We start from the raw sequence: 25,822 nt of genomic DNA, 5'->3' as shown, positions 1-25,822 counted from the left end.
TGTCACCAGGTGATTAGATCTGTTACTAGGTATGTGAGCTCAGGAGTCCGCCCACTCCTCCTGTATGGATTCAGTTCAGGTGCCCAGGCAGATAGCCACTAAGTGTGCAGTGTAGGCTTTTTACTTACAGTCCTAGACAGGCATGGGTGATTGGTGTAGGCACAGGCATCTGGCTGGAGCAGGGGGACACACTCTGAGCAAGTCAGGGGGCTGATGGCCACCCCCGAGTGTCCAGGAGGAAGGCGTGTACCTGTTCCCTAGAGCACGTAGGTGGGTGGGTTTTGCAGCCGGACTATGAGCACCTAATGCTGTTTGCTGTAAGGACTGGGGGGGGCACCTCTTATTCATGGGCCCCTATCGCAGGTGGCTAGGTGACGTGGGTGGAGCCACCAGTCCACAGGTCCCTAAAGTGGATAGGCCAAGACCCTGCTTAATGGGCAGAGCAGTGTCAAATGTCAAGAACCTGCCACTTCACAGCTGAAACAGTTGAAGTTAGACTTCTGATATATACCCTGTTGTACTGCGGTAACGAGGGCCTACGGTGTTGAAATGGGCCCACACAAATCTATGCAGGGGGAAAGGCACTCAAAGTCTGTGGATCCCTTATGCCTGTGCCTAGGCAAAGGAGCTGTGGCTTAGGTGAGCTGGCAGTTTATTTTTACCCCTGTTTGTTAATTTGTTCACTGTCCAAGGCAGGGAGAATGGCTCTGGGCGTCTGACGGATCATACTTCCGGCCCAAGGGACTCGGCAATTGCTGAAGCTGGTCTGGGACCCAGTGCAGAGCAGGGAACGGGGAGGTAAATGGGAGAGAGGTTTTCCAACCGTTGCTTGCCTGCCTCACCCCCACCCCCGAGCTGATCAGGCCTGAAGGGCTCAGGCTGTCGCCAGCTCAGGACTGGCAACTCCTCGCTGATTCCATACCATCTCTTCCTCCCCTTGCCACTCAGTGTGGTTCCTCAAGTCTGCCGTTGGTGTTCAGGACTCCCAGATTGCCATACATGATCAATTTCACTTGTTTTTTTGGGTGTTTGTTGTAAGAGGGTCCACCAGAAGCATCTGAGTACTCTGCCATCTTGGCCCCCCCTTGGAAGTAAGTATTATTGATATCATTTTACAAGTGAGAAACTGAGAATCAGGAACATAAGGTAACTTGCCCAAGGTCACCAAGCTAGTAAGTAGAGGAGCTGGCATTTGAACCCAGGTCTATCTGATGTCAAAGTCCATGTATCGTATGCATTTGCTATTTGATACAGATCTTGTGTGGTTGATTCTGTTTTGTATGACCCACTTTTTTTTTTTTTTTTTTGGGGGGGGGTTGTTACAGGGTCTTCAGGCTGCCCAGAAAGAGGCTCAAATTAAAGTACTTGAAGGTCGCCTTAAACAAATTGAAATAACTAGTGCTACACAAAACCAGCTCTTATTCCATATGTTGAAAGAGAAAGCAGAATTAAATCCTGAGCTAGATGCTTTACTAGGCCATGCTTTACAAGGTAATTTGACCTACATTTTAGTTAAATATATTGCATGGTAGCTTAGCTCTTTGAGCATGCTATCCTATACTTCTTTCCCATATAACTTGACTGAATAGATGCTATATTTACTTATACTTCTAATAATTATTCCTTCTTTAATTTGCATGTGTAAATTTTGGGGGAAGTAATTATTGTTCTTCCAAAAAATGATCACCAACTTAAAAAAGCTTACTTAAGCAATTAAATTTTTATGGCTGCAGAAAACCAGCCAAGCTTCTGAATTGGTTATTTTAAATTATTAACCAAGTTTCATTACTTTACTCTGCATATTTAACTGCCTTAAAATCAGTGTTTGCTATGGCATCTATTCTAAATATCTTATAAATGATACATAATCTTGTTTTATGTGGGAATTCTGGACCTTGGATCTGTTTTGATTGGAGTATTGCTTTTTGTTTCCTTTTTGCTATTATTTACACAGATCTAGATAGCGTACCATTAGGTAAGTATGTTTAGCTTTCTGTGTACCCCACAGCTGCATGATTTACTAATTGTTTATGTACACTAATTGTGGTATATCTTATTTTAAAAATTTTTATTGGTAGCCAGCTGTTTTTTGCATGATCTTTATTGAAATGTGTCCATGACCACAAACATATTAAGTCCTTTGTCTTTATTAAATATTCCTCATTTAAAAATTCTTAGATGTTTAAAGAAGTATGCTTTAGTTAGTTGCCAGTTTTATTAGTTGAGCTCTAGTTGGGGCTCCAGTTTCATAAGCCGTCTAAGTTCTTTTTCCTTCTTACAGTAAAAAAATGGAATATATATTCCTTTTTAATTTTTAAATATATTAACTTGCATCTATTGTTTTAACCTCATAAATAACTTTTTTTTTAAAACCAATTTAGTGTCTTTGGTATATATTTGCTAGATTCTCATCTATTCTTGATTTTTGTAAAATTAGGCATACATGTTTAAATATTGTAAATTGAAGAAAAGTATCCAAAGGATTTTTTTCCTAAACATGTCGAAACAATATTTATAATCATAGCATAATATTTTAAAGTTAGAAGGAGCTTTGGAGATCATCAAGTACAGAGGTTTTTAATCTTTCTCTCCTGCTTCTACAACATTCCCATGAACTGTACCCAACCGTTGATACTATCTCTGCCTGCTCTTAGTGATTATACACATGAAGAAGTATTGGGGAAATTTTATTGCGTGGGTTTTGTCTGAATGACAATTTTGGAGCAGTTTTTATTTAAATAAAATTATTGTTAAATCTGACCTTAAATTTGTTTTCTAATCACACAGCTGTCAAAAGTGTAATTCCCTTTGTTATGCAAATAAAATATATGATCTATTTAATTTTTTAGATGTTTACACTGCATGTTAATCTCAAAATAGCACTTTCTTGAGATCAACTGCATAATACAGGTATGGAAAGGCTACTACCTTTGAGGTGTTCAAGCTATAACAGGGACAGGTAGAAGAACTGGGATTGGTTACATTAAAGAACCTAATTAGACTGCTCAAGTACTGGGCATGAAGAATATAATTTCAATGGGAAAAACCTACATTACAACCAGCATTTTTACCATTTCATGTGTTACCGAGCATTCTTCTTTCTCTTCTCCTTTCCCTCCTCCTCCTCTTTTTTATTATTTGTGGCTTACATTATAGTAACAAGTAAATTCTTCTTCTTCATTTTTTTTTTTAAGGGTGGTGGGTTGTATTTTTTTTTTAATTATACTTTAGATGAAGGTTTACAGAACAAACTAGTTCCTCATTAAACAGTACACATATTGTTTTATGACATTGGTTAACAACACCACATCATGTCAACACTCTCCCTTCTCAACGTTGGGTTCCCTATTACCAGCTTTCCTGTCCCTCCTGCCTTCTAGTCCTTGTCCCTGGAGTGTTGTGCCCCATTAGTCTCGTTTTTTTTATGAGGCTGTCTAATCTTTGGCTGAACGGTGAATGGAGTGACTTCATTACTGAGCTAAAAGGGTGGCTGGGGGCCATAGTCTTGGGGTTTCTCCAGTCTCTGTCAGACCAGTAATTCTGGTCTTTTTTTTGGGAGTTAGAATTTTGTTCTACATTTTTCTCCACCTCTGTCCGGGACCCTCTATTGTGATCTCTGTCAGAGCAGTCAGTGGTGGTAGCCGGGCACCATCTAGTTGTACTGGACTCAGTCTGGTGGAGGCCGTGGTAGATGTGGTCCATTAGTCCTTTGGACTAATCTTTCCCTTGTATCTTTAGTTTTCTTCATTCTCCCTTGTTCCTGAAGGAGTGAGACCAGTGGAGTATCTTAGATGGCTTTTAAGACCCCAGACGCTACTCACCAAAGTAGAATGTAGAACATTTTGTTTATAAACTACGTTATGCCAGCTGAGCTGGATGTTCCCCGAGACCATGGTCCCTACAGCCCCCAGCCCAGCAATTTGGTCCCTCAGGGATAAGTAAATTCTTATGTAAATCCGTAACCTCTTTTAGCTTGGAGAAAAATTTAATGCCTCTTTGGTGTCCTTTTGTGCAGAAAAATATTAAACTGCTAATTTGATGAACATTATTACTCTTTTTACAAGTGGGAGAAGCCTCATAGACTCATGGCAAACAATTTTCAATTATCTATAGCTGAAGAAGGGTCAGAGGCATAGAATGGTTAACTCCATACAGCTGATGTGACCCATGTAGTATGAGTCCACAGCCAGTTCATAAGGGAACAAGACACAAGCGGAGTCTTGAGGATTCCAGTCTTCTACTCTCTCCCTCCATGAGAAGTCACACAGGGAATGAAAATGCAGCAACATGTGTATGATGTTTATGCACAGGGAAGCTTATTAGAGACTCAGTGCCCAAGGTTTTTACTGGGAACTGGTCACATAGGCATCCTATCGGGACTGGTCACATAGGTGCACAACACCTAGCACACAGACTCCCAGAAAGAAAGCATAAGCTGTGTTGTTTACACAGTCTAGGCAGTGAGCCACCCTTATCAGTTATCTATGGATGGGGACATTCTGAGAGACAAGTTCCCAGACACCAGCCAAAGACCAACCTTGCAAACAGTTCTTTCTAAGGAAAACAGTCTCAGGGCTGCTATGTTAACTGTCTTGTGCTCACTATCCCAAACTTCTTTTTGTAACCGTTTTGCTTAACTTCTGGTGAAGTTAAGACTGAAACTTTACACTCATATGTATGAACTTTAGGGCATTTGGGGGTTTTAAATATGCCCTTATCTCTAATGCTGTTGTGATAAGGGAAAAACCTGGCCTTAGGGCTAGAGTTACGTTCTCAGAGCTGAAAGTACAACACTGAGGTGATGGCATGTCCTACTTGCCAGATACCATAGTGCTTCAGACCAAAACCAGTGGCATCTGATTCAGTTACTATCTGGTTGGGGGGCCTCTATGCGCTGGCCAGATTGGTTAGGACTAGCCATATGGTTGTTAGGTGCAGTCAAGTCGGTTCCAACTCACAGTGATTCTAAGACTAGCCGTAATTATCTCTAAACAAAGTGGTTTTTATTAAGCATTCACATAATGTTCAAATACTATCTTGTTTCATCACTCCTTCCAAGAAAAATACTAGCAAATCTTAGTCCATTTTTGTACACAGGGAAATGTATAGTAGGTTTACCATTTCTTTACAACCTCGTTTTCTCTATTATCAGCTAATTCAGTCACCTTGTTGTTGTTGTTGTTAGGTGCCATCAAGTCGGTTCGAACTCATAGTACCCTACGTACAACAGAACAAAACACTGTCCAGTCTTGCGCCATCCTCACAATCGTTGCTGTGTTTGAGCCCAATGTTTCAGCCACTATGTCAATCCATCTCCTTAAAAGTCTTCCTCTTGTTTGATGACCCTCTACTTTAGCAAACATGGTGTCCTTCTCCAGGGACTCGTCCCTCCTGATAACATGTCCAAAGTACCTGAGACAAAGTCTCGCCATTCTTGCTTCTAAGGAGCATTGTAATCATACTTCTTAAGACAGATTTTTTCGTTCTTCTGGCAGTCCATGGTATATTCAATATTCTTCACCAACACCATAATTCAAAGGCATCAATTCTTCTTCTGTCTTCCTATTCATTCAGTCACCTTAAAAAACCAAACCTGGTTGCTGTCAATTCCAACTCATAGCAACCCTATAGGACAGGGTAGAACAGCCCCATAGGGTTTCCAAGGAGCGGCTGGTGGAGTCAAACTGCCTGTCTTTTGGTTAGCAGCCGTAGCACTTAACTACTATGCCAACAGGGCTCCTCAGTCACCTCAGCACTTGATTATCCTGTCTGTGAAGCAAGTCCTTGAGCCTCCCTCTAATAGAGAGCTTTGAGGTTCACACTGCCTTCAAGACCACCGTTGTCTTCACTTTAGAAAGTAACTCCCTTTGTGTGGGTCCTAAATGGATCTCCATTTTAGGTAATACTGTCAAGTATTACTGAATTTCCATCAAAGCTTACTAGGAAGCAAGTGAGCACCAGTGGAGAGAAAGGAATTGGTTGACTCGGGTACACAATGCAACTGTATGAGACAAAATTAAAAGTTAAAAGGGGGATGAATTATATATATATTTTTCATTAACATAACTTGTTATTTGTAATATTGTGTTCAGTTTTGTAGAATGATTTTATAATAAAATGTGTATATTTTGAAAACTTGTGCCTACATTAGAGATTCTCTGACATTTTAAATAGTTCACTTTCTGTGGCTGTTTTATTGACTGACTTCCTCCTAGTTGTGTATGTTCGCTTTTTTCTTTTGTTACTAGTCTGCTAGAATTGTTCTGAAATAGCAGTGGTTTATTTGTATTTTAGAACTGTTGCACGCAAACTATTGTTTTCATCTTCTGTGTATTTGTGAATGAGTTGCATGCTGATGTATGTGACTTTTGAATACTTGCACACACCCACTGACACTACTTGAAGGCATTTTTCCATTTAAGTAAGTTGGCATAACTGCTAAAGTATAACAAGTATGTTTACACTTACATAGTATTCACAGTTGACGTGGGCATTGAAAGGGAGCTCATGTAACATTTACTTTAATCTTGTATTATCTTACTAAGTGGATTTTCTTGTGTTTGGATGGCATGTGACAATATATGACTCTGAAAAAAAATAATTCTATATACAGTGATAAATATATGATCACATTCCCACCCTAAGAATGCTGTTCTTCTGTGTTTTACCATTCAAACTTAGGGTTTTCCTACTTTAAATATATTTTTCCTCATCTTAGGACATATATGCAAAGGAGTTTCTTAGAAATGTTTTTCTACAGTTTTATTTCCACTTGGTTACTAAAATCAGAGTGCCCATACTGAGACTGTAGACTGATGTTTTTTACTGCATAGAGATTGCAGCCACTATTCTAACTGTGACATGTGGATGATACTTACATTTTGGGCATTTTTTAGAAAATCTAGAGGATAGTACTGATGAAGATGTACCTTTAAACAGCCCAGGATCAGAAGGAAGGTAAGAGAGCCTTTAGAAACTTAATCAATTTGACTTGTTTCTATAATTTTTTTAATACCTTTATCTTGGCACTTAAAGAAATTATTGTAAAGTAGGAATAACTTTGAAATTTATGGCTAAGTGGATAGCACTAGAAACAAATATGGAAACCAAACTAAGTCATGTTCATTGATATCAAGTATTTTAGAATAAAATAAAATGAAAATTCAAGGAAGGAAAAATGCATTATTTTTTAATTAAGAAAATAATTTGATTTTATATATTTCATAGTTGTAAACATAGAGGACGTACAGTTTTCTATAACAAGTTCCCTTTTAATCTTGCGGTTAATTATTTATTTACATATAGCATGCTGTCTTCAGACCTTATGAAGCTTTGTGGCGAAGTGAAACCTAAGAACAAGGTAAGGACAATTAAAAATGCCAGATAAACATTTTTTTCCCACTGTAATTTCTTATCACATAAACACAAAGGCCTCAGGCTCCACTGTTAATAGATTGGCAAATAGACATAACTTGTACAAAAATTCTCCCATGTGTAAGAAACTTAGTTCTTTATCATATTACCCTTTCAGTGGTAACTGAAAAATAATTAAATAGAAAATTTTCTCCTTGGTGGAACTTGGGCTTCACTGTCTCCTTGCACTTTTTCTATGGGATAAGATATGATTATGGAGGCTGTTTTTTTTTTTTTTTTTATTGTATTTCAGGTGAAGGCTTACAGAACAAATACTTTCTCATGAAAGAGTAGTACACATACTGTTTTATGACAGTGGTTAACAACCCCACAACATATTAACCCTCTAAATTCTCAACCTTTTTATTTTGGTGATAATACACATAGCCAAAGATGCACCATTACAATAATTTCTACATGCACAGTTCAGTGACATTGATTACGCTCTTCCAGTTGTGCTGTTATTCTCACTTAAGATAAAGGCTTACAGAACAAAATAGTTTCTCATTTAACAGTTACTACAAATGTTGCCCTATGACAATGGTTAACAATCTCACAACACATCAGCAATATCCTTACTCAACCTTGGGTTCCCTATCACCAGCTTCCTTGTCCCGTTCTGCCTTCTGGCCCTTGTCACTGGACTCCTGTACCTCGTTAGTCTTATTTGGTTTTACGGGGCTGTCTACTCCCAGGCTGAACGGTGAACCTCGGAGATAACTTCACCACTGAGCTAAAAGGGTGTCTGGGGGCCATACTCTCAGGGTTTCTCCAGTCTCCTTTAGGCCAGTAAATCTGGTCTTTTTTTTTGTGAGTTAGAATTATGTTCTACATCCTTCTCCAGCTCTGTCCAGAGCCCTCTGTTGTGATCCTGGTCAGAGCAGTCAGTGGTGGTAGCCGGGCACCATCTAGCTGTACTGGACTCAGTCCGGTGGAGGCCTTGGTAGCTGTGGACAGTTAGTCCTTCGGACTAATCTTTTCCTTGTATCCTGTTCTCTTCATTCTCCCTTGCTCCCGAAGGGATGAGACCGGTGGAGTATCTTAGATGGCCGCTCACAGGCTTTTAAGACCCGACAGTACTCACCAAGATAGAATGTAGAGCACTGTCTTTATAAGCTGTGTCATGCCAGTTGAGCTAGATGTTCCCCGAGACCATGGTCCCCACAGTGGAGGCTGTTTTTTAAGCTGTTGGTTAATTAAATGATAGATCCTGTAATGATATACACTGTAAGTCATTTAGATTGGTGGGAGATTTTGAAATTTTAGCATTCTGCTATATTCTTAAGTGTCTCTTGTTTATTTTAACTAGCATCTTGAGGTGGTTTGAATAATATGCCAACCCCTAGTCATTGTGTTATGTTAAAAACTTGAGAGGCTATAATGCATATTTGTAGGTTTTAAAAAAATATATAAATGATACTACTATTAAATGTAAGATACATACGACATTTCAGATTGAGGGTGGTAACATTTGATAGTACATGAATTTACTAATGATCTTAAGATATTGGAAAACAAAGCATTCTCACAGTGCTTAGTAAATATTTGTTGAATAAGTGGATAGAATCAGGACCTGAAAGAACAATACTGTACAAAAGGACGGGATGGATTTAAAGCCCACAGTGGTTAGCCACGTCATGAAAATGAGTAATTTGGCTGAATGTAAAATAATGAGAGGGTAAGTGTGGTTAACTGTAGAGCACACGCCCCATTTAAAGCAAATAGTCACCACTTAACTCTTGCTCATTTTTAGCATGTGGGAATACGGGTCTAAGGCTACCAGATATTCTAGTTTTTCAAGAGAAGCCAGAAATAGGGATTTTTATGTAGAATTTCCTGATCTTTAAAACACTGGGCAAGCCAAACAAAAAGTATTTCCAGGCTCTTGTGTATGGTCTTTGAACTACTGGTTTGGCAACATGTAGCTTGTACTTTATTATCCTAAGTGACTAAGCAGAGGCTACCCAAATTCAAAGAAAATATTCTAGTAAGCTTAGGATCTAGTCCTAGGCAGAGGAGAGAAATAGTCTCTTAAGGTTAACTTTCATTTTTCAGACCCTGTAGAAAGGAGATGTCAAGTACTAGCCCTTGAAGAACCACTGAAGTTAGGAATTTCCAAGTAATCTATTCCTCTCTGCCCTCGGCCCAAGGCAGTGGAGAGAATTTACAGTGTAAAAAACGGTGGCAAGGCATTCTCTTTCCAAAAGTTTTCTGAAGTGCTACCTACTACTCCTTTTGAACTACGAAGATGTCTGAAAGGATCTCATATCATTTTTTTCACTCTTTGAGAAAATGAAGTTGAGTATGTATTTTAAATAGGTTTGTACCAGTGCTGTGTGTTAAGTGCAAGGGATATAAAGTTGAATAAAACAGGGTCCCTGCCCTCTAGAGGTTTATAATCTGGTGAATATGTTGATAATCTGTTAATACCTTAGCAGATAACATCAACTCTGAGCAATAACAGTGCAGTCCTTTGCTTGTTAAGATTAAGGAAAGGAATGCTTATAGTGAGTTATCGATCCTAGGAAAATAACCTTCACTTTCCTCACTGTACTGCCAAAAACCAGTACTGGCTGGTGTTGAATTATCCAGCAGGCAGATTAAACACAGAAAGGCATCAGGGAGCAGGGTCACAAAAATTGAGAAAAAAATTTAGAACCTGATATAAAGAAAAGAATATATATCTAATCTAACTATGTTTTTCTTAAAGAAACCCATTTAAAATATAAAGACAGATAGATTAAAAGTAAAGGGATGGAGAAAGAAACAGCATGCTAACAGTAATCAAAAGAAAGCTTGGAGGAGTGAGGAGATGGGGTGTGTAGGGGAAAGGGGTATTTAGGGGCTCTATACTTTCCACACAATTTTTCTGTAAACATAAAACTGTTCTAAAAAATTGTCTATTACAAAAAGCATTTAAACATGGAAAAAACAAAACAATTTAGTTGAGCTTCTCAGCAATTATTTTTTGATACGATTTCTTTCTTTCCTTTTTTTAATCACACATCGAGAGGGCTGACCGTGAGTGGCATGGATAGCACAGGAACATTGGAGACATATTGCCTGGCTTTGAATCTGGTTTTGCCACTTACTAGCTGTGTGACCTCAGGGAGGTTACTTAGCTTCTCTGTGCCTCACTTTCCTCATTTGTGAATGGAGATAGTAGTATCTACCTAAATGCTAATATAACAAAGTATTTGTAACAATACTTGGCGCAGAGTAAATAAGATAAAAATGTTGGCTGTTATTATGTCCTCTAAAGGTTTTAATCTGGCATAACTCTGGCTTGTCACATGCTATGTTTGACACACCTGCTTGGAAAAGACACACTAAATGTTTTTACCTATTTGAAACTAATGTTAAGTCTCTGTTCCCTGATGACCTTCTGTGTGAAAGCTTGTCCCTGATTGCTTTTCCTTTCATTCTTTGACTAGGCCCGAAGGAGAACCACCACTCAAATGGAATTGCTGTACGCAGATAGCAGTGAACTAGCTTCAGACACTAGTGCAGGAGGGGCCTCCTTACCTGGCCCTCTTACACCTGTTGCAGAAGGGCAAGAAATTGGAATGAATACAGAGACAAGTGATACTTCTGCTAGGGAAAAAGAGATCCCACCCCCATCTGGCTTACCTTCTAAGATAGGCAGCATGTAAGTCTGGCCCAGCTACACTAACTTCTTTTCTTTTGGCTTTTTAAAAAATATGCATGTCGCTATTTTCTTTTTAAACTATGTAAATAAGATCTTTGGTTTTCAAAGTAATTTCTGTTAGGTGTTGTCTTCCCTGATTTTGGGGACATTCAGAATCATTTAAGATGAGATGTTCTTTTTTGAATTACTTGTCTTATCCAAATTCTAGGATTATTCTTAAGGGTTATAATTTTTATGAGGGCTGAGTTATGAGTTGCAGACAGAAAATTTATTTAGAGACATCTAAACTAGATTACTCTAAAGTTGTACCTAAAGAACCATTACATATAAATAGAAGCCTTAAAGACTTAAATTTTCTCTAAATTACCTAAGTCCTAATTCTGAGAGTCTGATCAGGATGGTAAAACTTTGCTGACCCTTTTAAAGTAAAAGAGAGGTATCATTACAAATGTAAGAAATTCTGAGCTTCCTTAATTCTTTACCTTGAAGCACATTGCATGTCTGGGATGAGGGCAGGCACACATTGTTTTTATTGGTATTATTAAAGATTTGAAGGAGGGAGTATTCTTTCTCCCATCTATGATAATCTGAACAAAAACATTCCATTCAAAGTAAATCTTAGAATTTTTCTCATTATTATCTTGCGGACAAAGATTTGCTACACAAGCCAATGTGTGTGGTGTGTAGAGGGCGTGTGCGTGTGTATTGGTATTTATGTTCAAATTAGATCATCATTCACTGATAAAGATTTTTAATGACATTTTTCAAACTAACCCTCACATATGATCTAGCAAATGACTTAAGGAATGACTACATCACTGCAGTGAGGAATATTGCCCCCAAAGGGGCATACACTATATGACTCTGCAAATAATAAAGAAATAACACACTTTCCCCACTTGAATATCTTTTAACTCAATTTTAAAATAACTCTTAATTTTATGAAGATATTTCTGTTGTCTTCTATTCAGTAATTTCATCTGCTACCTTTAGTTGATAAATTAATTTTAATGACAGACCTTTCTTGCATGTGCTTGAAGTGGCCTATGTAATTAACTATTGAATTTACTGTTGGAAGTTGCTAACCAGTATAGCTTATGGCTTCAGTGCTTTTGTGATAAGACGAGCATAGTAAGAAATGCTTTTGGTGAAGTTAGTGATACGGAAATTAGGATAGATTTTAGGAACCCGCATGTGTTCAGCATTTAGTCTGTCAGATGACTAGAGACTTTTGGAACCCCAAGACTAAATCTATGGCCTGGAATCCAGATTCAGGTAATACTTTTGTTTTGCCTTTTTTCATTTTTAAAATATATCCTATATGACAGACTATAGAAAATTATATATTTTAGACTCTTTCTTCATATGTTTTTTTTTAAATTTTCATAAATTCAGATGCATGTGTAATTCGTTACAAATTTAAGGTTGGTCACATGTTTGATACAGTGACTCTTATAAGCCTTCAGTGCCTTGCTTTTATTGCATAAAGTAAAACAATTTACTCAAGTGACCCTTTTGATTTAAATGATACAGAAATTCTAAAATGTGATTTCCTCTGTTTAGAAAAACCCAGCACACAAAGTTTAACTATATTTAGTTTTCACTTTTAAATAGGAATCATGTAAGCCCATTCTGGAATCTGGCTTTCTAATTAATTTTTTTTCTTATTAATATTATTAGCCAAGGATAGCAAAGAGATATCTTTTCAATTAAGTTCATTACCATCATACACAAAAATCATAGTCTAAAGCTTTTAATTATATAGGAACTAGTCAATATTTAAAGTTTATAATTACTAAATAAAAATTTTATTACTAAAATTTATAAAACTACTAATTAAGAATTAAATACTATGTGGGTAAAATAATTGTGCATGTCATTGCTTTTTGTGATTGTATAAATATTAATTCATTAAACTTCATTGTTTTTTATGTTCTGATATTCTTATATTTTTGTTCTTGAAAAACCGTAAGGACAATTTTTTTGTTTCAAATTTGAAGCAATTTTAATCAAGCATTTCTGTTTAAAATAAAATATTATAGTTTAGCATTGATGTTTACATCCGAATATAATAGTTTTTCACATATTTAATAAGGTTGATAACTTAACAATTAATATATAACTGTCAAATTTCCATCAACTAAAGATAATTCATGTAATATTTTCTTAATCATAGTTTTATATTATGGTCCCATGTAATAATCTTTCTGAAGTTCCAGTTAGAAATCTGTTAAAAATTTTAGGTTAGAAAACTATCAAACAAACTTATATGTACAAATTTAAAATTAGACAATTAAAAAATCTTTTTGTTTTAGTTCCAGACAGCCATCTCTGTCAGAAAAAAAAATAACAGAGCCTTCGCCTATAACAAGGAGAAGGGCATATGAGAGAGCAGAAAAATCAAAGACCAAGGAACAAAAACAGTAAGTTACTAATGCTTTTTACCTGTTAGACTGAGTAAAATCTCTGCTGCACTTTGATACCAAAGTATAATAGTGAATTATTTTCTAGATTTCGGCTGGCTCTGTGGTTATGACTGCTTTGACTAATCAAGACAATCAAGTCAGCAGTTGGCTTGACTAGGTGGTCTTCTGACTTTCTTGGTCATATTCACATACCTGTAAAAATATCTGAGCATTTGGTTTTGATCATGCATGCTTATTTATTTTTAAATATATGCATATTCATCGAAATAGTCAATAATTTATATTTGAGGTGAGGCTTGTTAAAGGTAACAAATTAAATCTATATTTTAAATAGTCTTCTAGAATATTTTGAAATTAATTTGACTGTCATCTGATAAAATTGACTTTGACTTTGCCTCCTTAAAGTGGCTGACAAAAAGCTACTATATTAGTCATAAGTCATATTAGCCATTAGTCATAAGGCTGTGCGATTTTCTTGCTGTTCTCTTAAGTTTTGTTTCTCGCAGCAATCTTTTAAAAGCCATTTTTGTGTTCTATGAGGATTAGTTTATTTAACACTGCATGATATAATCTGATGATCCACTTAACTGAGTCCTTATAAATTGCAGTCCAACGACTTATAGGTTAATGGGTCAGATTCACTGTCACCCGTCTACCCAGCGACACACCCACTCATTCCTCAGGTGACCTACTGTGCAGCGGGTGAAATGTAAATCTCTGACTTGAGCTTGAGTGAGGGTATCAGTGCTGATCTGCATTTAAATGTTAGTAAAACTAATTTCTCTAATATAAAAATAAGGCCTCGTGCATTTTCTCTACCCCAGTGGATGATCTTATAGCTTCCCTCTCCTGTGCCGAGGGGACACACTGTACTTTGACCACTGGTTTAGCTGACTTGAATGTCCTGGAAATTATCCTTCTAATTATCCTTGCCTCCTGTGTTTCAAGATATCGTTTGCCTGTTTATTCTGCGTCAGACATCTCAAGAATAATCGGGAGATGGGAACTGGAGCAAATAAGTACTTTAAAAAACATAAATGAATGATTCAATTGAATAGGCAAATCACTCTCAAAATCTCGATCGGTTTCCTCATTTGTAAAATGAGCAACTTGATCTTAACTCTAAAATTTTAGAATTTTAAATTCTGCTCTCTTTATTTATATTTTTGTTGTTCTTTTTTTTAAAGCATGTTTCTTATAACCTTCCTAACAAATCATAACCATTTAAAACAACCTATTTAATGTTCTTTTTGTCTTATAGCTCAGATTCTGGAACCTCAGAGGCTAGTCTTTCACCTCCTTCTTCCCCACCAAGCCGGCCCCGTAATGAACTGAATGTTTTTAATCGTCTTACTGTTTCTCAGGGAAGCACATCAGTTCAGCAGGATAAGTAAGTCATTATGGAAAACAGCCCCAACTATTTATATAATATTCTGAGCCTTTCAGTACAGTTTGTAGAAGCTACTTAACCATCTCTTTGTGTGGGAGATGGAGTCTGACGTGTCAACTCTTCCTGTATTTTATATACTTTTCCAATGGGAAATGAACCTTAAAGCCAAAATTAGAGAAAATTATTTTCCTGCTGAACATTATTCCCTGTTGTAGATTTACATTCCTATACTTTTATCACTTGTCTTGCCTTTTCTTTTGCATGTAAATTAGAATTTAACTATCTTTGAGACTCCTTGAAGTTTAAATTTCTTGGAATTCTAAACCTCTAATCCAGATAGCCTAAATTGAAAAGATGCAAATTATTTTATCTTTTGTGGATATAGCAGTTTACAAAGACCATTGTTATATGTGTAACATGTTATCAATCAGTTGACTATTCTAGACATATCCACCATAAAACTTCAGTAATTGTGATCTTGGAATAAAAGAGCATCTTTGCGGGTGGGAAGGGCAATAAATTGTGGGGGAAGGAAGGTTGGAGGGATATGGAAAATACAATTTTTATTAAATTTGAAATGAAAAAATATTTCCACATTGACCAGAATCTCTCTTGCAAGAATTCAATACTGACAATACTGCCATGAGGTATTTATTAACTTTGAATTGTCTGCTTTGATTTTGAATTGTAACATTGTGGGTGTATGTACCTGATATCCCCACTTCTTGCCCCAATTGTTTATTTTCTATATTGGTTTTTCACTCTGTATGTCAGCAGCCTCTGAAATTTGTAGGATACTGTTTAAGTATCTGTCTAGCATATTTAGATCTTGCTGAATGGCTCTGTAAACTTAGAGAAACACACCACCATTTTGAAAGTTTTCTTTTTTAATTCTTGATTAGATTTTAACATAGTTTAATTAGTAGATGGTATGTCCTTTAAATTGATCTATACAAGCAAATATGTTTGTGTTGTATTGAAAAAAAGCTCTTTCACATGGTTAAATTATATCTCTTATTGAATTGAGAAAAGAGCAGAACATTAATTCTATGAAGAATTACTCAATTCTGTCTACCTTGCATTCGCAGTCATAAAATTTTTCCATCATTCTTTTGATAATATTGACCATTTAGTCATAGTTTCATATTTTTTACCAAAAAATTCTATGAGTTACCAATAATTTGACTCTGTTGTCATCTTTAGAAGCGAAAACTTAGAGTGACTACCTACTCTACACTTTCAGAAACTCCCCTACCTCTTGGATCACTTTCTTTGGAGCTTCTTTTTGAGATCAACACTGTTCACCAGCAAGAAGTAGAACCCACACATTGTTTCTGGTCAGATTCCATGCCAGCGCTCACTTTGTCCTCATTCTACCCAATCCTGTTATAGAAGTTAAATACATTTTCATAAAAACCAGACTCACAACCAGTCTTGGAAGCCTTAGGGTAGGTCTGACAGTAGTGGCTCAATTATGTTTTAAATCCCATTAAAGTTCCCCGACTATTGCTGAGGCTTCCTTAGTCAGAGGAACTCAGTATTTTTGACATAAGTTCAAACCAAAGATTACTAAATTTGAGTGACTTACTTTCCATGTAAACATACAATATATTTTTTCGACTTCCACCAAAACCAAAAAAACCCACTGCCGTTGAGTCAATTTCGACTCATAGCGATCCTATAGGACAGAGTAGAACTGCCCCAAGGAGTGTCTGGTGGATTCGAACTGCCAGCCTTTTGGTTAGCAGCCGTAGTACTTAACCACTACGCAACCAGGGTTCCACATTAGAGTGTAGCTCTAAAGTGATAAATATAAAGATGAGTCTAATGTGTTAGTAGTTTTGGAAACAGGTTATTTTTTCTAGTATGGTCATATTAAATAGAAAGAACCCTGAAGTGATGTACTTCATATACTTGGTATTGTTATTTTCCGGGACCTAAATTTAAAAGTGAGGCTAGGTTCTGTAGATCAGTAGTAGATGGAAAAAAATTTCCCCCAAGTCTTTCTTAGTTGAAACATAAGAATCAGATATTTTACCTGACTTATCTACGTTTTGGAAACCCTGGTGGCATAGTGGTTAAGTGCCATGGCTGCTAACCAAAAGGCGCCCCTTGGAAACTCTATGGGGCAGTTCTACTCTGTCCTATAGGGTCACTATGAGTCGGAATCGACCCGACTGCAACGGGTTGGTTTTATTTACATTTTAAAATTGCTGATATCCAGTGCAAATAGAAAAGCAGGGCTCTATAAAGGAAATGTTTGCCATATTTCTACGTTACTCATACTGATAATTTTCACTTCAAACTCAGTGTCTTTACCTGTTGACTTCTGTATTCTTTCCCCTCGTAATTCTAACTCTTTCACTGTAGGTCTGATGAAAGTGACTCCTCTCTGTCGGAGGTACACAGGTACTTTCTTTCTATCTTTCCTACATTCTGGCCTTTGATTAAAGCTTTAAAATGCTTTCTAGAAATTCTAAGCCAGTCTCATTTTTGTTGCATGCCTTACTTGTTGCAAACCACGTAAATGCACTAATATTTTCAAACATATTAATTTTAATATATTTTTGCAATCATGCCTTTTAGACAGAGCAGTGGCAAACTTTTTTGTATGATAGTTTAAAGTTGTGCGTTTTTTTTTTCTGTCTGTAATCTAAATATTTTCTTTGAAAGAAATTAAGTTTGGTGAATATTGATGTCAAGATTTGCTCCTCAGTGATTAAATATTTTCAATATCTCAGAGTGTGGGAGGTGATAAAATGTTTTGTGGTTAGTCGAGCAGTTTAAAATAAAAAGTTTACCATAGGTTTTTGATGGGAAGAAGGTATACTGAAAAAAAAAAAAAAGAATATTATGATATCAAAAATGGAAAGAAAAAGGAATAGAAAATAAAAGTTTTTTTTTCTTTTTAAATAATGAATAATTTTTATGGATGAATATTGTTTTTAAAATAACAATGTTTCACCTTTTCATGTTATGGTTTTTTTTTTTTGGACTCTTACCTTTTTTTTTTTTCTCTCTCTATCATGTCCTTTCCTCATTTATCATTTTGTTCTCTCTCTCTTTGCCCTTGTTTTCCTTGTCTTATGACCATTTTGCTGATCATCAGCAGATCCTCCAGAAGGTAGGCAAGGGGAGGGAGAGGAGATTAATTTCATTTACAATATTACAAGACTTTAGTGGTTTACATTCAACAAAAATAAATGTTGCTTTTTTTCCCCTTCAAATCAGGTCTGTTGTACAAATTTGTTATATTTGTCCTTACCTTAAACTACTTTAAAGTTGATTTTTATATTTCAGAATGTTAATAGATTAACTCTAATAGAGAAAGTAATACCACAGGGTGTGTTTCCAATTTCTATTTTGTTTCCATTGTCTTTGATGTAAGGTAATCTATATAAAACAGTAGCCCTCATATTCTGAACATCTGAGAATATTTTTCAGTATCCAATTAATAAAATAGTATAGTTAAACTTGAGATTTTTTTTTTCAAAAGACTGAATAATGAGCAGCAATAAAATATTTAAGAATAAAAAAGAAGCATCCTGTTCTTTGGGAAATAATGTGCCATAAGTCACTGGAAGCAAATGTTTACTGAATACTTTTATAATATTACAACTTCTGATGTGCTGACATAATTGTCCTAAGTGTTATATCATCGAGGGTACATTTAATAGGTTCTTAAAGGCTGGTAACTGAAGGAAGGAAATCTTTGGAGACAATATTGTATAACTGAGTGTTCAGCTTTTTTTTCTTAGGATGATTTGTGTCACTAAATGCACATCAAAAATGGCTCTTAGGCTGTGAACATGAATTTTTTCTTTATAATCAGCTTGTTGAAATACACATATATATATATTCTGTTTGAGAAGTGTAACAGTAATGTCTTATTTATCTATTGCTGCTATAACAGAAATACCACAAATGGGTCACTTTAACAATCAGAAATTTGTTTTCTCACAGTTTAGGAGGCTAGAATTCAGGGCCCCAGCTCTAAGGGGAGGCTTTCTCTGTGCCGACTCTGAAGGAAGAGCCTTGTCTCTTTGAGCTTCTGATCCTGGGCGATCTTATTACTTGGCATCTCTCTTCCCCCATCTCTGCTCTGCTCGCTTGTATAATCTCTTTTATATCTTAAAAGAGATTGAGTCAAGATACACTGTACACTAATTCTGTCTCATTAATATAACAAAGACAACCCATTCCCAAATAGGATTATAACCATACGTATAGAGGTTAGGATTTACAAACATATTTTTGGGGGATGTAATTCAGTCCGTAACAAGTAACAATTAACTGTTCATTAAGGTCATACTTTTTCAACATCTGAAGCAATTTTTGTAAATATAAAGGCTTTGGTTCTTATTTATGAAACTTATGTCTACAAGATTTCAAAATGACAGATTTTTGAGGAGGTTTTGCTCCCATTTCAATTTTAATTTGGTTAAATTCTTAGAATACAAACCAGTTACTGAGCATAAATTTCGGGACTCTCAAACTGACACAAATATGCAATAATAGCACTGGACTTTGTAATTATATATTCAACTATAACAATTCCTGGTATCACTTCCAGTAGTGAGGAACTCCTTTCACTTTTTAAAATCATTATAACTAGACCTTAAGAATAAGTTTCTTAAATCCTGAGCCTAAATTTACCTCCTTTAAATTTTATTCATTAGTTAATCAGTGCTCTTGAGCTACACCATAATTAATCTAGTACCTCTTTTTTGTGACAGTGCTTTAAGTATTCAGATCACCGCGGTATCGTCTCTCCAATGAATGCGCTTTTATTAACTCAACAGTTCGAGTTTCATCATCTGTTCTTCATATAATATAGTTTCCAGACCCTTCATTCTGCTTCCACTCTGTTTGGAAAGGCTCTAATTTTTCTATGTCCTTCTTATAATGTGGCATCCAGAACTGAACCCCATTCCAAATGTGGCCTAGCCAGAATACAGTTAGCCTTATTACTTTCCTTCTAAAATATTTACTTTTATTGAGTGAGTCATTGTTGATGTTCGTTATTATATTTAACAAGCAAAACTTTTTAAACCTAGGCTATAGTTAAGTCTCTTTCCTACCTAGAGCATTTTGTTCTATCTTTGGCTTAAATTTTACGTTTACATTTTATCTGATGACTATTTTAGTGTTAATGTTGTTCTAGGTGCTGTTGAGTTGGTTCCAACTCGTAGTGACCCTGTGTACAACAGAAGGAAACATTGCCCGGTCCTGCATCATTCTCACAGTTGTTACGCTTGAGTCCATTGTTGGAGCCACTGTGTCAATCCGTCTCATTGAGGGTCTTCCTCTTTTTCTCTGACCCTCTACTTTACCAAGCATGATGTCTTTCACCAGGGACTGATCCCTCCTGATAATATGTTCAAAGTATGTGAGGTGAAGTCTTGTCATCCTTGCCTCTAATGAGCATTCTGGCTGTACTTCTTCTAAGACGGATTTGTTCCTTCTTCTGGCAGTCCATGGTATATTCAATATACTTCAGCAACACCATAATTCAAAGGCATCAATTCTTCTTCAGTCTTCCTTACACATTATCCAGCGTTCACATGCATAGGAGACTATTGAAAACACTGTTGCTTGGGTCAGGCACACCTTAGTCCTCAAAGTGACATCTTCGCTCTTTAACACTCTATAGAGGTCTTTTGTTAGTGCTAAGTAGGTACTTTGAAAGGAGTTAATTTTGTTTCAGTCATTTTTCTAAGCAATACAATACAATATCCAGCTCTATAATCTATCAATTTAATAAGCAGGAATAGATTTACTTTCCTTTAGGGCCAGGGATAGATTAACTAGACATTGAAGAGCTCCTTCTAGATTGACAATGACATTGACTCTTTATGTTTGACTCTTCAGCCACCAAAGAACTACCTTACTACAGTAATTCCATGCTTACCTACCTTGCACACAAGGATATTGTTTGAAAGGCTTATTTATGGGCTGATTGGAACCAGCATATGTTCTTCCTCTGATCTGCTACCTGTTAACCTTAAAAAGAACTTCCCACAATAGGTTGGTGAGCTTATATTATATCTTGTTGATGAGCACTTCAAAAAAAAAGTATTTATAATCATTTGTTAGTATTTTTATCTATAGGACTCAACATAAAGTTTTACTCAACTGTAATTTCTGAAATACACTTTTTTCTTTTTTTTTCACTTTTTGGAAAATTGTGTCCACGTGTTTTGCCTCCTTTATTGATATTTGTGATTTCTTAGAGTATTGACAATGAGTTTGCCTTCACAACGGCATATTCTTTCAAAACCCAATAATTATTTTATTACAGAAATACTTGAACTCGTCTAATAAAGCTCTATCATTAGCTCTAACTTTATCTCTAACTTTGGGCTTACATTTCTTCTTAGTCATGTCTGCCCTTTGCATCTTGAAGATTGTTCTCTCTCATTAAGAAAATGGAAACAAAACACTTTTGCTTTATTTCTGTAATTTTCCAAACATTATGCCATTTGTCTTATATAATGGAAATATTTCAGCATAATTTTTCTCTGTACTCTGAACAAAGGTACATATGGTTGATATATCTACCATGTCTTACTTCATTAGTCTTACTGACACAATTATTTCAATTCAGACCTGACTTAAACTCCTTTAGGAAAGGGACAATGTTTTGATAATCTATGTATTTTCATAGTGCACAGCCCAGTGGCATAAAGGAGAAACCTCAGAAAAACTAAACTTATGAGAAAGCTCCCTAAGAGCCTCATGTTTTTTTAAAAATCTTTCTTTTTTATCTTCTTTGAGGTTGATAGAATTTTATTCTTTGAGGTTTTGATCTTTTGGGCCCATTCTTTCTTTAGTATCTCTGTCCATACAGTCACTGCTATTTTTCAATTTTTGTTTGAAATTGCTTTCTCATTATTTTGAGTTATACTTTATCCAGCATTTCATTTTTTGACATACAGTCACATCTTCCAGTTATCCATCATTTCTACTTCTTCCTTATCATAATCCAGTATACTCAAACAGCTCCCAATATTGCTTCATTAAGCTTTATTGTTGTTGTTATTAGGTGCCATCAAGTCAGTTCCAACTCACAGCAACCCTATGTACAACACGATGAAACACAAGCATGATGTCCTTCTCTAGAGACTGCTCCCTCCAGATAACATGTCCAAAGTATATGAGACAAAGTCTCACCATCCTTGCTTCTAATGAGCATTCTGGCTGTACTTCTTCCCAGACAGATTTGTTCCTTTTTTCTGGCAGTCCATGGTATATTCAGTATTCTTCACCAAAAGCATAATTCGAAGGTTATCAATTCTTCTTTGATCTTCCTTATTCATAGTCCAGCTTCACATGCATATGAGGTGATTGAAAACACCATTTATTGGATCAGGAGCACCTTAGTCCTTAATGTGACATCTTTGCTTTTTAACACTTTAAAGAGGTCTTTTGCAGCAGATTTGCCCAATGCAGTGCATCATTTGATTTCTTGACTGCTGCTTCCGTGGGCATTGATTGTGGATTCAAGTAAAATGAAATTCTTGACAACTTCAATCTTTTCTCCATTTATCATGATGTTGCCTATTGGTCCAGTTGTGAGGATTTTTGTTTTCTTTGTTGACATGTAATCCATACTGAAGGCTGTAGTCTTTGATCATCATCAGTGAGTGCTTCAAGTCCTCTTCACTTTCAGCAAGCAAGATTGTGTCATCTGCATATCACAGGTTGTTAATGAGTCTTCCTCCAGTCCTGATGCCACGTTCTTCTTTATATCGTCCAGCTTCTTGGATTATTTGCTCAGCATATAGATTGTGTAAATATGATGAAAGGATACAACCCTGAGCCACACCTTTCCTGACTTTAAACCATGCAGTATCCTCTTGTTCTGTTTGAATGACTGCCTCTTGTTCTAAGGACAGATTCCTCACGAGCACAATTAAATGTTCTGGAATTCCCACTCTTAGCAATGTTATCCATAATTTGTTATTATCCACACAGCTGAATGCCTTCGCGTAGTCAGTAAAACACAGGTAAACATCTTTCTGGTATTCTCTGCTTTCAGCCGTGATCCATCTGACATCAGCAGTGATATCCCTGGTTCCATGTCCTCTTCTGAATCTGGCTTGAATTTCTGGCAATTTCCTGTTAATGTATTGCTGCAACCACTTTTGAATGATTTTCAGCAAAATTTTACTTGTATGTGATATTAATGATATTGTTTGATAATTTCTGCATTCAGTTGGATTGTCTTTCTTTGGAATGGGCACAAATAGGGATCTCTTCCAGTCAGTTGCTGGCTTTCAGATTCTTGGCATAGATGATTGAACACTTCAGTGCTGCATCCATTTGTTGAAACATCTCAGTTGGTATACGGTCAATGCCTGGAGCCTTGTTTTTCACCAGCACCTTCAGTGCAGCTTGGACCTCTTCCTTCAGTACCATTGGTTCTTGATCATATGCTACCTCCTGAAATGGTTGTACCTCGACCAATTCTTTTTGGTACAGTGACTCTGTATTCTTTCCATCTGCTTTTGATGGATGCTTTTTCCCAGTAGAATCCTTCAGCATTGCAACTTGAGTCTTGAATTTTTTCTTCAGTTCTTCCAGCTTGAGAAATGCCTAGCATGTTCTTCCCTTTTGGTTTTCTATCTCCAGATCTTTGCATATTTCATTATAATACTTTACTTTGTCTTCTCGAGCTACCCTTTAAAATCTTCTGTTCAGCTCTTTTGACTTCATCATTTCTTCCTTTCGCTTTAGCTACTCGATGTTCAAGAGCAAGTTTCAGAGTCTTTTCTGACAGCCATTTTGGTCTTTTCTTTCTTTCCTGTCTTTTTAATGACCTCTTGCTTTCTTCATATATGATATCCTTGACGTCATTCCACAACTGGTCCAGTCATTAGTCATTAATATTCAATGCATCAAATCTACTCTTGAGATGGTATCTAAATTCAGGTGGGATACACTCAAGGTTGTACTTTGGCTCTCTTGGACTTGTTCTAATTTTCTTCAACTTGAACTTGAACTTGCATATGAGCAATTGATGGTCTGTTCCACAGTCGACCCCTGGTCTCATTCTGACTGATGATATTGAGCTTTTCCATGATCTCTTTCCACAGATGTAGTTGATTTGATACCTGAGTGTTTTCCAATGAGGTCTGCGTGTGTAGTCGCCGTTTATGTTGTTGAAAAAAGGCATTTGCAATGAAGAAGTCACTGGTCTTGCAAAATTCTGTCATGCGATTTCTGGTGTCGTTTCTATCACCGAGGCCATATTTTCCAACTATCAATCCTCGTTTGTTTCCAGCTTTCTCATTTCAGTCTCCAGTAATTATCAATGCACCTTGACTGCATGTTTGATCAATTTCAGACTGCAGAAGTTGGTAAAAATCTTCCATTTCTTCATCTTTGGCCTTAGTGGTTGGTGCATAAATTTGAATAATAGTTGTATTAACTGATCTTCCTTGTAGATGTATGGATATTATCCTATGACTGACAATGTTGTACTTCAGAATAGATCTTGAAATGTTCTTTTTCACAATGAATGTGACTCCATTCCTTTTCAATTTGTCATTCCCAACATAGTAGACCATATGATTGTCTTATTCAAAATGGCCAATACCAGTCCATTTCAGCTCACTAATGCCTAGGATATCGATGATTATGTGTTCCATTTATTTTTTGATGACTTCCAATTTTCCTAGAATCATACTTTGTACATTCCATGTTCTGATCATTAATGGATGTTTGCAGCTGTTTCTTCTCCTCTTTACTGGATCATTAAGCCTTAGAGAGTTAAAATTTTTAGCAAGCAATGCAGAAGATATCATGTGCTTTGCTCTTTGTGGAGTGTAGCTCCTAGCAGGTACCTAATTAGTTGATGCACCCTGGCACTGCTATTTCTATTTCATACCTTGTTTCTGTTCTTGTGCATAAAAAAAAGAGACAATGGAGCAGTCTGGATTTTATTACTAAGTATATATTAAGATTTCTTAAATCAGGGAAGAAATATAAAACTAGTTTGTATTTTAGCTATTAATCTGTGACTGAAATGAATCTTGTTTTTCCCCCACCACAGGGGCATAATCAACCCATTTCCTGCTTCAAAAGGGATCAGAGCTTCTCCACTTCAGTGTATTCACATAGCTGAAGGGCATACAAAAGCTGTACTCTGTATAGATTCTACTGATGATCTCCTCTTCACTGGATCGAAAGGTGGTAGTAGTCATAGAATGTGAACATTTGACAGTTTTTTTTTCTTTTATTATTGTTGTGCTTTAGGTAAAAGTTTACAATTCAAGTTAGTCTCTCCTACAAAAATTTATACATATATTGCTGTGTGACCCTAGTTGCTCTCCCTATATTGTGACAGCACACTCCTCCTTTCCACCTCGGATTTCCTATGTCCATTCAACCAGCTCCTGACCCTCTCTACCCTCTCATCTCACCTCTGGACCGGAGCTGCCCATTTAGTCTCATGCATCTACTTGAGCTAAGAAGCACACTCTTCACGATATCATTTTATGTCCCATAGTCCAGTCTAATCTTTGTCTGAAGAGTTGGCCTCGGGAATGGTTTTAGTTTTGGGCTAACAGAGAGTCTGGGGACCATGTCTTCCGGGGTCCTTCCAGTCTCAATCAAACCATTATTAAGTCTAGTCTTTTTATGAGAATTTGAGTTCTGCACCCTACTTTTCTCTTGCTCCAACAGGGACTGTCTGTCTTTTTTTTTTTTTAATGATTAAGTTTTTAACAGGATTTATAAAAAAATGTAAAACTTTTTTAAGACCGGGTAAGAATCTGAGAGAGAATCTTACTCAACATCTGATATTTTATAAAATCATTGCGTAGTTGGGAAGAAAGTAAAAACTTTGTTCATGTTATGTGAATAGAATGTTGAGAGAATACATCTCCCTTCAGTATCTGAGCACCTGCTGTATACAAGGCCCTGAATTTAGTATTGCAG

General features: G+C 36.4%; 1 protein-coding gene across 1 annotated transcript in view; it reads left to right on the top strand.

Moving 5' to 3' along the window:
- Nucleotides 1-25,822, top strand: part of KIF21A (kinesin family member 21A) — a 173,867-nt gene that overhangs the window by 133,171 nt on the left and 14,874 nt on the right. The window contains exons 23-32 of the mRNA XM_012559622.1: nucleotides 1,326-1,491; nucleotides 1,955-1,975; nucleotides 6,897-6,957; nucleotides 7,306-7,360; nucleotides 10,848-11,062; nucleotides 13,378-13,485; nucleotides 14,750-14,878; nucleotides 17,249-17,287; nucleotides 17,991-18,002; nucleotides 24,936-25,072. Coding sequence (XP_012415076.1) covers nucleotides 1,326-1,491; nucleotides 1,955-1,975; nucleotides 6,897-6,957; nucleotides 7,306-7,360; nucleotides 10,848-11,062; nucleotides 13,378-13,485; nucleotides 14,750-14,878; nucleotides 17,249-17,287; nucleotides 17,991-18,002; nucleotides 24,936-25,072 — 943 coding nt within the window. The remainder of the gene's footprint in view (nucleotides 1-1,325; nucleotides 1,492-1,954; nucleotides 1,976-6,896; nucleotides 6,958-7,305; nucleotides 7,361-10,847; nucleotides 11,063-13,377; nucleotides 13,486-14,749; nucleotides 14,879-17,248; nucleotides 17,288-17,990; nucleotides 18,003-24,935; nucleotides 25,073-25,822) is intronic.

Source organism: Trichechus manatus, unplaced genomic scaffold (assembly GCF_000243295.1).
Source record: "Trichechus manatus latirostris isolate Lorelei unplaced genomic scaffold, TriManLat1.0 scaffold00285, whole genome shotgun sequence".
In the NCBI taxonomy this organism is placed as follows: domain Eukaryota; kingdom Metazoa; phylum Chordata; class Mammalia; order Sirenia; family Trichechidae; genus Trichechus; species Trichechus manatus.
The sequence above is the reverse complement of the archived record's forward strand: the minus strand, read 5'-3'. Positions and strand labels throughout refer to the sequence as shown.